This window comes from Pogona vitticeps, chromosome 1, assembly GCF_051106095.1.
Source record: "Pogona vitticeps strain Pit_001003342236 chromosome 1, PviZW2.1, whole genome shotgun sequence".
In the NCBI taxonomy this organism is placed as follows: Eukaryota; Metazoa; Chordata; class Lepidosauria; order Squamata; family Agamidae; genus Pogona; species Pogona vitticeps.
The window spans coordinates 247,885,372-247,897,559 of NC_135783.1; the positions used below are offsets into that span (position 1 = coordinate 247,885,372).

The 12,188-nt window shown below is 40.8% G+C and overlaps 1 protein-coding gene across 4 annotated transcripts in view; it reads left to right on the forward strand.

Annotated features, from left to right (window-relative positions):
- Positions 1–12,188, forward strand: part of TKFC (triokinase and FMN cyclase) — a 25,445-nt gene continuing 13,257 nt past the window's right edge. For all 4 annotated transcript variants that reach the window (XR_013540706.1, XR_002300416.3, XM_020792328.3 and 1 more), the window contains exons 1-11: positions 1–140; positions 1,423–1,612; positions 1,853–1,963; positions 2,048–2,229; positions 3,541–3,619; positions 6,250–6,339; positions 6,676–6,710; positions 6,810–6,894; positions 8,920–9,009; positions 10,597–10,713; positions 11,291–11,407. Coding sequence is in view for 2 of the 4 variants with exons in the window: in XM_020792328.3 (XP_020647987.3) it covers positions 135–140; positions 1,423–1,612; positions 1,853–1,963; positions 2,048–2,229; positions 3,541–3,619; positions 6,250–6,339; positions 6,676–6,710; positions 6,810–6,894; positions 8,920–9,009; positions 10,597–10,713; positions 11,291–11,407 (1,102 nt within the window). In the remaining 2 variants the exon portion in view is untranslated. The remainder of the gene's footprint in view (positions 141–1,422; positions 1,613–1,852; positions 1,964–2,047; positions 2,230–3,540; positions 3,620–6,249; positions 6,340–6,675; positions 6,711–6,809; positions 6,895–8,919; positions 9,010–10,596; positions 10,714–11,290; positions 11,408–12,188) is intronic.

The following is a 12,188-nucleotide window of genomic DNA, read 5'->3' on the forward strand; positions in this document are numbered from 1 at the left end:
GGCAATAACAGGGCCCTGTGGTTAAGCCCCGAAGCCGCCCGTCAGCTCCCTCCCTCTCGTCTCCAAACCTGCGACGAGTTCTGCCGGGCTGACCGCCCCGACTCCCCTTCCCCCCCGACGCTCCTCCCGGCACCATGCAGGTGAGAGCCAGCGAGGGCTGGTTGGTCTTCGAGGCAGGGGAAGGCTCTGAGGAGGACCAAGGAAGAACAGCCGCCCCCCGCCCGCCCTGCCCCGGGTGCCTCCGTTTCCTTGCTTTCCCTTTCCCTCATCCCCTTTTCCCTTCGGGGGTCGCGCTTCGTTAGGTAAGGTGGAGGGCAGGGACGGTCCTGCCCCTTTCACTCCCGAGAGCCAGCTCTGAAGGGTGGTCTAAAGGTGGGGAAAATGAAGGCATGCGGAGGCACTTAACCTCCCTAGCATCGCAGTCACGGTACCGTTCACCTGTCCTCCCAAGAGTTTGGGAGCGCCATGTGTGTGAAGATGTTCAGTGGTTAGGTCGGTTTGAGATTTGGTACCAGTCCAGGATTTAGGACTAAGCAGAGGTTGAAACTCAAGTCTTCTGGTCCTCACCCAGCGTTATCCATTTGTAACAGGCTGCTTTGTCCACATCTTTGTCCTCCTGTTATTAGAGAGAAATGTCTGTTTATCCCCAACCCATCCCATAGCAATACTGTATGTAGCTAAAGAATACTGACGTTATTTACTGTGGAGTCATTTTTCTTGGAAATTAAAGGAAAAAAATCAATTTGGCATACAGCTATCAGCAGAACTATGAGATAAACAGGTGCTTTGGGAGAGGATAGACTGCAAATGGGGGGGGGGAAGACAGAGATAATATGCATTGAGTGGGGCTGTAATTGAGCAGAAAGCACAGCTGTCCAAATTCTGCCTTCATTTAGAAAAGAGACATGCGGTTTGATTTGCAGCATTCTCTGCTGGTGTTTCTTTGGAGTCACTATATACATTCTGTATATTGATTTTAAATGCTCTTTAATATTGTATGTTTTATGAGTACTGTGTCTTGGTTTAAAATCATTGGACACAAGTATACACTTATCTGTAAATTAATAAATAACAAATATAACAATTGTCCATAGTATCTGCAAATCAGTGTTCACAGCTTGAAACATGACTGAAACCAAAGTCCAAAAAGTGAAAAGGTTTTTAGCAGGCAGTTATGTGAGTGGTTTTCTCTCCTTCAGGACTTTGACATGAGGAGGTGCATGAGCCTGGTTACTGGACACAACTTGTTCATCACTTTGAAGGTTTATTTTTCAGATTTTACAAATGGATCAAGATTCAGTTGCATATTTACTTGCAAGAGCTTGCTGAAATGTCCAAACCTGGTCAGATGGTACTAAATTTGGGACCAGTGCCAAGCAGAGGGATGTAAACATGAACTTTTTTATTTTTACCTATTTTTAGGGATCAAAAAAACTAGTGAACACCATTCTAGGTTGTGCAGATGATTCATTGGCTGGAATTGTGGCCTGTAATCCACATCTCCAGCTGCTGCAAGGCCACAGAGTAGCACTGCGTTCTGACTTGGAGAATGTCCAGGGCAAAGTGGCACTTATTTCTGGAGGTGGATCTGGACATGAGCCTGCACATGCAGGTTAGTGATATTAAAGTTACAGCAGCTTTGGGCATGAGAGGGTTGTTCAATTTTGTTTCCCGTGGCATTTCATCAATGCAAAAGAGAGAGTGTGTGTGTTCTGTGAGCCCATTTTGCAACAAGTGGAATTCACTTTCTAGAGTTATAGTGAACAACAGTAGAATTGTAGTGTAATTGAGATAATCCCGTTCAAGATTATCTCAAAGATGCATTGTAGCTTTGTCTGTCATCTTTATTTAGGATACATTGGAAAGGGAATGCTTACTGGAGTGGTGGCTGGTCCAGTATTCACATCCCCTGCAGTGGGTAGCATTTTAGCAGCAATTCGGGCTGTAAAAGAAGCTGGAGCAGGTATGGTAGCATTTCTGTTGGACTGACATCTCTTCTGAATGAGGAACCAAGCTGATCATAATTTTTCTCTTTTTTCCCCCCTAGTTGGGATACTGTTAATAGTGAAGAACTACACTGGGGACCGTTTGAATTTTGGGCTAGCATTGGAACAGGCAAGGGCAGAGGGGATTACTGTGGACATGGTGGTGGTTGGTGATGACTCAGCTTTTATCACACAGAAAAAAGCTGGACGGAGAGGACTGTGTGGTACCGTACTTATACATAAGGTAGGATCTGTAACTGATTAGCACAAATGCAGCTTTAAGGCCTAAAGGGATATGAACAATGTGAGATGCCATTGGCAACTGCTTTCTGTACATTGTACACTTTTATATACTGTATGTTATATTATTATATGTTGTACAGCACAGTACATAAATAGAACTGGGGAACAAACGTGGAAAGACATATTGTCTTTTGGCTAAAATACGGTGATGTGAAATGGGAAGTAAGACTGAAACATCTTCAGATAATCCATCAGACTGAAATCTTTCAGAGGATTGTCATCTTGTTTACAATTGTGGGTTAGAAATCTTACTTTTTAAACAACAGAGACTTCAGATTTTGTGTGGAATTCTTCTTATAGAGTTACAGAATGTAAACATCTTTGAAGAAATGCTGTTTAGGTTACGAGGCTGAAGTTAGCTTCTTATTCGGCCAGCTTCTTATTCACTTCTTATTCGAGATCCAGCTTCTTATTCACTTCTTATTCTTGTCCCAGCTTCTTATTCGAATAAGAAGCTAACTTCAGCCTCGTGTTTAGGTTGCAGGTTTTAGTCACAAAAGGAGAAAGTGAATGTAGGCTTAAGTTACAATTTTAGTGTTCTTTTAATGTTGCAACATGTTTCTTCAGGTATATAACTTCAGGTTCAGATTCCATTCCACACCCTGGGATCAGTGTTTTTGTCAGCTGTTACTTTTGTTTGCATCTAGATGGATTTCCACTATTTAAAAATATTTTTCATTGCTGTTGCATTTAGATAAATATATAATTATTATTCACTGCATTTGGTTTATTTGGAATCATAGATTTTTCAGAGTAGATTTCTTCTATATATTTGAATATTTGTCAAATTTTTGGTAATAATTATTTTTAAGGGCAAAATGTAATTTGAGTCTATGGAATTTTTATTTATTTCTCCCCAAAATACTGAATATTTGTGTTGGACGTGCAATCTACTTGAGCTGAATATGTATATACATATGTATTTATTTTCATTAATTCAGAGGATTTATTTCTGAGTAAATACAAATAGGTTTGGGCTTTGCAAATAGGTTTGGGCTTTGCAGCTGCAATCCTATCAATCTGTACTTCGAAGTAAGTCCCATTAAACCAGTTAGTGTTAGATAAATAGCTGTGTAAGCTATTGTGAGTCATACCCTAATCTCCTATCCAGAACTATTTTGCTTCACTTTTAGGACTAAAGCATATGGTTGTGTCACTGTAATATGATGTAGGAGAATGAGTAATAATCTGTTTCAATTATTATGTTGAGAAATCAGGATATAATTTTTTTCTTCCAATTATTTATCTTTAGGTGGCTGGGGCTCTTGCTGAGGCAGGTGTTGGTCTGAATGAAATTGTTCGAAGAGTTACTGCTGTCAAAGGAGAAATGGGTAAGTGTTTAAACACCTCACTTATCTGGAGAAGAGCCTTTGATTCAAGGTTATGCTATTCAACTTCACCTGGCAAATCAAGTAGTTAGCAAGGGCATGCTGGCTAAAGTTCTTACCTGGTTTCCAGATACAGTGATACCTCGACTTACAGTGGTACCTCAACTTACCGTATTTTTCCATGTATAAGACTTTACAGTGGGGTCTTGACTTAAGAACGGCTTGAGTTAAGAACATTTTGACTTAAGAACCACTCTCTTAGGAAAATATTGACTTGACTTACATACTTAGATTTGAGTTAAGAACTGAAAAAAAACCACTGGGAGCAGGGAAAGTGCAAAATTTGAACTTTCAGTTAACTGTTAGCCAGTGAAAAGGGTGCCTGTCTGCTTCCTCACTCCTCCCAGCGTTTAGAGAGTGGATTGGGAGTCTTCAGACTGCCTGATACTGCCTGGACTGTATTTTCCCTGCCTTCCCTGAACCTTTCTTGACCAAAGAAAAAAAGAAACAAAATATCGCCCTCTAGTGGTCGAAGGTGGAATACCAGCTTCCCATTAGTTTCTATGGACGGAAAAGAGCAGATACGGATCAAATGGTTTTCAATGCATTCCTATGGGAAATGCAGATTTGACTTGAGAACTTTTTGACTTGAGAACCGCCTTCCAATACGGATTAAGTTCTCAAGTCAAGACCCCACTGTACTTTTGTCTAAAATCTTTAGAATAAAAATTGAGGGTCGTCTTATGCATGGAAGTAAGCTGAGGAGAGAACAAAAACAATGGAAGGGAAAGCAGGGATCGAAGTGATCCTGCAGGGCTTTGACCTGTCCCCCTACACTTGCTAAGTCCCACTTAGATTTCTTACTTTTGGGTTAGAAAAGTGGGAGGGTCTTATACATGGGGGTGTCATACATGGAAAATACAGGTAATCCGTATTGGAATGGTGTTCGTAAGTTGAAATGTTCATAAGTCGAAATACCATTTCCCTTTGAAATGCATGGGAATAGGATTAATCTGTTCCAGCATTTCAAAAAAATACCAAAAATAAAAATAAACAGCAAGTCCCACGCTGGGACTACAAAAAAAAAATCACCAAAAACAAAACAACACCGACCCTCAATTCCCCCCAAAAAACAAAAAACTTTTTAAAAAGCAGCACTTTACCAATCTGAAGCCTCCTCAGCCTCCCAGGCTTCCATCGCTGTTGCGATCGTCGCGGCCAGGAGGCTTAAGCCTGGCTGGGTTTCTTCGGCCGCTCGCCTTCCACTTGCTCCGCGCCACTCTCCATGGGCTGATGACGGGAAATTCAAATGGTGGAGGGCAGCAAGGAGCGAACTCAAGCCTCCTGGCGCTCTGTTGCCTCAGCCAGGGGCGAGCGGCCAAGCGCCCGGCCAGCTCAAGCCTCCCGGTGCTGCTGCAAGAGCACCCAGGAGGCTCAAGCCTCCTGGCTCTGGGCTACCCTCGCCGCCCGCACCCCCCTGCCAGAGCACCCAGGAGGCTCAAGCCTCCTGGCTCTCGGCTACCCCCACCACATCCCTTTCCCTAACCATTGGGGCGAAAGAGCTACAAAGAAGCAGCCTCATTGCCACCAACATTTCAGTAAATTAAATTTCCTGCCCTTTTCCCCTGCCTTTTTGTGTTCTTAAGTCGAAGCAACATTTTGTGAACGGAGCCGTTTGTGACTCGAAATGTTCCTAAGTGGAGACGTTCGTAAGTCGAGGTACCACTGTACAATGTCTTCTATCTGCTGCTGTTAAGAGCAGCAGAAAGAAGGCATTCTATCTGGAAACCAGAGTAAGAAAGCTAAAAGAACTTCCTCACTCTGTTTTTACAAAACCAAGAGTGTATGTTGACTTAAAACAAGTGATCCCCTCCTGGAAAGAATGACCATATTCTAAGGCTATACCGCTATGCTGTTTCTTATGATATCCAATGTAGTTTAATAATTGGAGTGTGGACCAAAAGTTGGGTCACTCAGTTTCAAATCCCATGTCAGCAACGAACCCCACTGATTGTCTCTGGGCCTGTCAGTGTCTCTTAATTTACACATCTGACATAGTTGTTGTGAGAATAATGAGAGAGTCAGATGAGTTCCTTGGAGAAAAGGATGATAACAAAAATAAATTCCATGATTCACTTATTGACTGAAATCCTGTTCCTTAAACCAGAGTAGGCCCTTTAAATCAGTGCTGATTTGATGAGTCAACTCCTCCATAAACTCCATTGCTTCAAATGGACCTACTCTAGTTGTGCTAAATCTGTTGTAAAAAGATGCTGAAAATGTTATTTTTATGTTACTTACTGTGCTAAAGCAAGCTGCAGCTAAAGTAGGCCCATTTGAATCAACAGAACTTAAGGAAGAATTGACTTTCCAAATTCCCACTGCTTCAGTGGGCCTGCTGTCATGTGACTTAATACGGTAAGTAGCAGGATTTCAGCCATTATATCACAATTGTTCTTCCAACTTTGTGTTCTTCAATCCAATATCACATGGTTTTAATATCATTCAAAGTTCTGCACTGTAGCCCAGGGCATGAGTAAGCCTTATTTGTTTTTGTATCTATTTTCTTATCCTGATGCTGAAATGTTTGTTTAGTAACAGAAGTTATGTTTTTACTCCTTTTCTTTGCACAGGCACCCTTGGAGTGAGTCTGTCTCCTTGCAGTGTCCCTGGATCAAGACCCACCTTTGAGCTTGCTGCTGATGAGCTTGAGTTAGGTTTGGGTGAGGATATATCTTCTAATTTTATTTATCTACTTCCTCATGAACAATGCCGCTTTGCATTGGGGAACTGCCTCTACTTTCCTGTTTTCAGCTAAGACAAGTTGCCCATGATTTATAGGCAAAGCAGTGTATCTGTAATGCTGTTGTGGATGATATACATATTTGTTCTTGGGCCAAAACACTTAAAAATAAATTGGGATGACAATTCATTGCCTATATCTGTTCTTACGCCAAAGATAAGTTGCATGGTATAACTTAGTGCCATTTAATTATGTGATTTTCATTAGAAAGACATTAGCTGTGGCAGGTCCTTTTTCTAATATTTTGCTCTTGTAGGAATTCATGGGGAAGCAGGTGTACGCAGGATGAAGGTAAGTTGGGTGTTGCCTTTTGCAGGGCAAGTAGAAACATGAGCATTCGGTCTTAATACGAACTTGTCTGGCTTATGCTTGCCTTTTTTCCCCCCACAGGTTACATCAGCAGACCAGATTGTGAAGATAATGCTGGATCAGATGACCAATGCTTCCAGCGCGTCACGTCTGCAAGTCAGGCCTGGCAAGTAAAAGTCTTGAGGTTGCCCTAGATATTATTCCTATTGCTAAAGGGCTTTGGAAACCAATTTTAAATGGCTGCTTTTGTAATTCTGAGCTGTGACATTAAACTAAATAACTAGACCAATCACATGAAGCATTTCTAAGACATCAGTGATTCTTGAAGTGGGAGACTGTAGTCTAGTTGGACGCTCGTAGTGATTTGTAATACTTTATGTTAACCCAGATATGGAGAAGCAACCATAAGGAATCTGTTGTAAGAAGATACTGAAAATGTTATTTTTTAATGTTACAACTCCCAGAATCCCACAGCCAAACTGGCCATTGACCATGCTGACTGAGAGGTTGGAATTTGTAGTCCAAAATGTAACTTCCAATCTTAATGTATTCCACACACTGCACTACAAGTCTAAGAAGAACATTGGCTGAAATCCTGTTGAGTGGAGTATGCCTGTGCATAGAGATTTTTATTTATTTAATTTTTTTATACTGCTCATCTGGCTACCAAGGCCACTCTGGACAGTTTATACAGTTGAACCACATATCATTAACAATGATTAAAACAAAACATAATAATATAAATCAGAATTAAGAATAAACATATCTAAATGTAATAATATAATACTACCTAAATTAAAAAAGCAAGGAGGCAGGATAGATAATACAAGTGTTAAGAGCGTCACTGTATTAAGATGTTAAAGATCTGGAAAGGCCTGTCTAAAAAAACACATGTTTTTAACAATCAGTAGAGATGGGTAGGTGTGAATACGGGTTTGTTCTGCCAGGGGCGGTTCCGTTGACAGCGTGGGAAAAAGGACAGGAGGCTGTTCTTCTTTTCTAACAGAATTCGATTTATTTGTAAACAAACTCAACTCGGCTGGCTCAAAAGAATCCATTAAACTTAACTCTGGTAACAACTTATAACTTCAAACTCGCATGGTTATTTCTTTGTCTTTTCTTCTTACTGGGGGGCTGGCCCAAAGCGCTCCTGGTCTGTCATAGGCCGAATCGGTGTGGTCCTAACCGCGCAGACTGTCCCACAACAGGCGTGTCTCGCCCAGTCCCCCTCCCACTGGCTCTGGAGTAAAGAGGGACTGGGACGGATCACCCTGCTCCCCCCACGCTGTTTGCGGGGGTAAACCACCACAGTCCATTCCAGGGGATCTACCTCTTGCCCGCATGTGAAGAAGTCAGGAGGTCCCGGCAGCAATCCTCCATCTATTTGCAGATTGGGAAATTCTTTAAGCAGCTTAAGTAAACTCTCTTGGTCCATGTTCCATTCTGTCTGCACAGATCTATCCTTATCAGCCTGCTCGCTTCTCACCACTCTGAAACTTCCCGCCTTTTCGTCCCGTTATATCTTCCCATATAATCAAATCAAGCTCCTCCCCTCTATCATCAGCTAAACACACTTCTCTAGGCTGTTGTACTTCCGTGTCATCCTGTTCCACTTCCACTAGTATCCCCTCTACACACTCTGCTCCTCCTTCTGTTCCTTTGCCTGTGGAGGACGGCTCACTCCCTTTCTCTCCTTCACAGTAGGTCTGTGGAAAAAACTTAAAAATTGGGGGGAAACAGGGTTTTTTTGTTCTTTTCCAAAGCTATTCTTTGTTTTATTCTGGAAAAATTGAAAAAAAAAACAGTGTAGAATACGTTATTTTACAATGATAAATAGCATGTCGATGATACAATATTCAAATTATGTAACATGAAGAGCTTAATGAAAGATTTCTGACACATTATGTATTTGAGTTCTCTGAGAGGCTGTGCAACAGGAATGATATTATTGGTGGCAGCACATTGACACTGATTTAAGACTTTTTGTGATTTTGGGGTGCATGCAACTTTATTGCACTGTGTCTTGAGTTGTGTGCATCCTGACATCCCATGCTGCTGCTGCTGTGATTCCTGTTTTGCTGGCATACTCCACTCAACAGGATTTTGGCCACAATTACATAGTTTGTGTCTCTCTCTCTCCCCCCCCCCCCCCAATTTCATTTTTTTTAATCTACTCTGTTTTGGCTTTCAGGTGATTCTGTAGTTTTGGTAGTAAACAACTTGGGTGGATTATCCTACCTTGAGTTGGGGATAGTAGCTGGATCTGCTGTACATTATCTTGGTAAGTTTTTCTCTCAAGAATGAGGTGAAGGGAAAGTTTCTGATACATGGGATATTGATTTATCAGTTATATGTATCTGCTACTGTTCCTTCACTGAACTGAAGATGGCTTATGTGGGTCTATTTCTTACCACTCCATTCTCACAGCTCCTCTGTGAAATGAGTCAGACCAAGAATGAGAGACTGACCCCAAGTCAACTTGTAAGTTTTATAACTCAGTGGAAACCAGAACCTGTATTTCCCAAGTCCCTGTCAGACAAGTAATCACTATACCATATTGGCTGTCACAGAATAATTGAGTTGGAAGGAGGCCATAAGGCCATTGAGTCCAACCTCCTGCTCAGTGAATGAATCATTTGGTCTGAAACTCTGATCACATTGGATTTTTTAAAAAGATATATTCTGGTCATTATCATTAGTACACAGTCATCTATACCACCCCCTTGCTCCAATGCAGGACAATTCAGATGCACCATGAATCTGTCCAGGTCATCCAGACCCCTGAGCTGAGATTAAATGCAGCTCAAAGACTGCATACCATATGAATAAGTTCAAATGTGTGCAACAAACTAATTCATGCATTGCAGAGGAAGTACAAAATAAAAATAAAGCATCACTTGTCAGTCTGACTTAGAGGATGTCTTTCCCATCCCAGCCCATATGGCTGGCCTTGAACATGATCTTCACATATCCCAACTGGCATATAATTAGGTGCATCTCCACCAAACATCCTATCCTGTGGTATTAGTGTGCCCCATCATAGTTAGACCATGCTGTGGTGTAGAAGAAAAGGATCCTTTCTGATATTGGTGAGTCACAAACATATTAAAATAAATTGCACAGTATAATACTATATAGACCTCTATAGTTCTGGCTTGATGCAGTGCTCTTGACAGAGATTGGGTGATCAAGCATGTTTTTCAGTTTCTCATAATGTTTTCCCTATCTTAAAACCAGGATGGGAGTGGGAAATAGGTCTAGCATTCAAATTATACTATAGTCTTATTTTGTTATTGGACGACATCAAGGAGGGGTAAAAATGATTTGGGAGAGTGGTAGGGAAATCAGCACTGATAATGCCATCTGGAAGTTGATACGGAAGAAATTGTTTCAGAAAATATCAACCAAATTAAGGGAATATATACTCTCACTTGAATAGTTGTGGGAAACAATCTTTCTCTCTCACACACACATCCCTATCTCACTGGATTCAAGACAAAAAGTCTAGTTCAAAGTAGTCATGTTTCTCATGCAGTTCCAGAGGTGAACCAAATGCAAAATAGTTTTTCTACTTTTACTACAAGCAGAGGAAGAATCACAGTAGTCTTTCCTCTGTACCCCTCTGCGCCCAGTGGGAGAATCCTTTAAGCAGAGTTCCATTTATAAACTCAAGAACTGACTTGTTACTTGTTAATACCATATCACCATTTTGTGACCAGTTTTCTGACTCCCCTTCCCAGTTACTTCTCCATAAATGTGACTCTACAATATTTAAATAAGTATTTTTTAATTGGCTCCTCCATAACTCTTCCTCATTCTGGTTCCTTACCTATAACATTGCTTATCAGTTTTATTTTCATCATTGCAGAGAACAAGGGTGTTCATATTGCCCGGGCTTATGTTGGCTCTTTTATGACTGCACTTGAGATGGCAGGTGTATCCCTTACTCTTCTGCTTGTGGATGATGAAATCTTAAGCCTTCTTGGTAAGTTCCTTTGGTGTCTGGTTTTTTTCCCCAGCTTTCTGACTAAGAAATTAAATTATAGTTTAATTGTCTTGGTCTATATGTGTATATACTGTAAGATACACATTTTAAAAATATATGTTAGTATTCATTTCCCTTCTGATAATAAGTTGATTTCCTGCATCCAGTGTAGATAACAGGTAATTCAGGTAAAATTTCATTCCTGAGCCATTTTCCTATTGTGATATCCAGCTATGGCATATGATTTGATTCAATGGGATTTATGTAAATGTTTACTTACCATATAGCAATTAAATCATCAAGGCTGTTCTTATAAGGACTAGCAAAAAAACCTCTAGCCCTCATGTGTTATGCAAACTGGGTGGAACATCAACTAGCATAGGTCCCTCTCACTAATACAAGCTCCTTCTGGGCTGCCTATTTCTGTCATGGTGGGTTTGATTATTTTGGGTACTTTTTGTGGTTTCTGTTAAAAAATGTTAAGAATCCTCAGAGCCATTTGGTAATAACCTCATGAAGTATATGAAGTAGTGTGCTGTTGTGAAATTGCAACTGATGGTTGTATTCTATTTCTTAGATTCAGATACTTCAGCTGTTGCCTGGTCACAGCCTGCCAAAGTGCCTGTGTCAGGCCAGAGAAGAGAACGGAGAGCACCTAAGGAGGCTCCTGAGGAAGAGGAGTCTTCACCACAAGGTACTGGATGAAGCATCTGTAGTTATTTTGAATGATTTTCAGCTATTCTTTAGGCTGCTTCATTTTTTCCATTGAGATTATTTATGATTCTGGTTCCCATCTCTTGAGAGATAGCACAAAGATATGGAGGGGAAAACATCATCAGTTTGAATCTCTATACCATCTTTGGAAGGCTGGAGACAAAGACAGTTTCGACATCTGTTTATTTTTGCCAGGGTGGCTTCTATGTTCCAGTTTCAAATTCTTCATGGTATCTTCCCTCTCATACTCTGGGACACACTGGTGCTGTGTTCCCATCAGCTTTTCTATCTACAAGATACTGAGAATAAAATACTATTGAACAGTAACATTTTTGTCTGAATAGCCAATAAACTAGTTCAGTATTCATCAGTGAGATGGACTTTCTGGAAAAAAATATTATAGATGTGTTTTTGCAGCCCTAAAAACATGCCTGTTCATTATAATAATATCAATGTAAATAATTTTTATACAGTATATGATAGCACTGCCATAGAATCAAGCCATATACATGTTTATATTACAATAGGACCCCCATATCCACTGGGGATTGGTTACAAGCCCCACCGTGGATACTGAAAACCGCAGATAATAGAGAACATGAGAGGGAGAGCATGGCAAAAGTAAAACACCATTTTTTTCACATGCATTACCAGAATGGGCTACCAGAGGGTGCTGTGTATTCTTCACAAACAAGTATTCTTAGCATGGTCTGTGGCTCCCTGTAGTGGCCAGTACATATGAAAATAGTTTTTTATATATT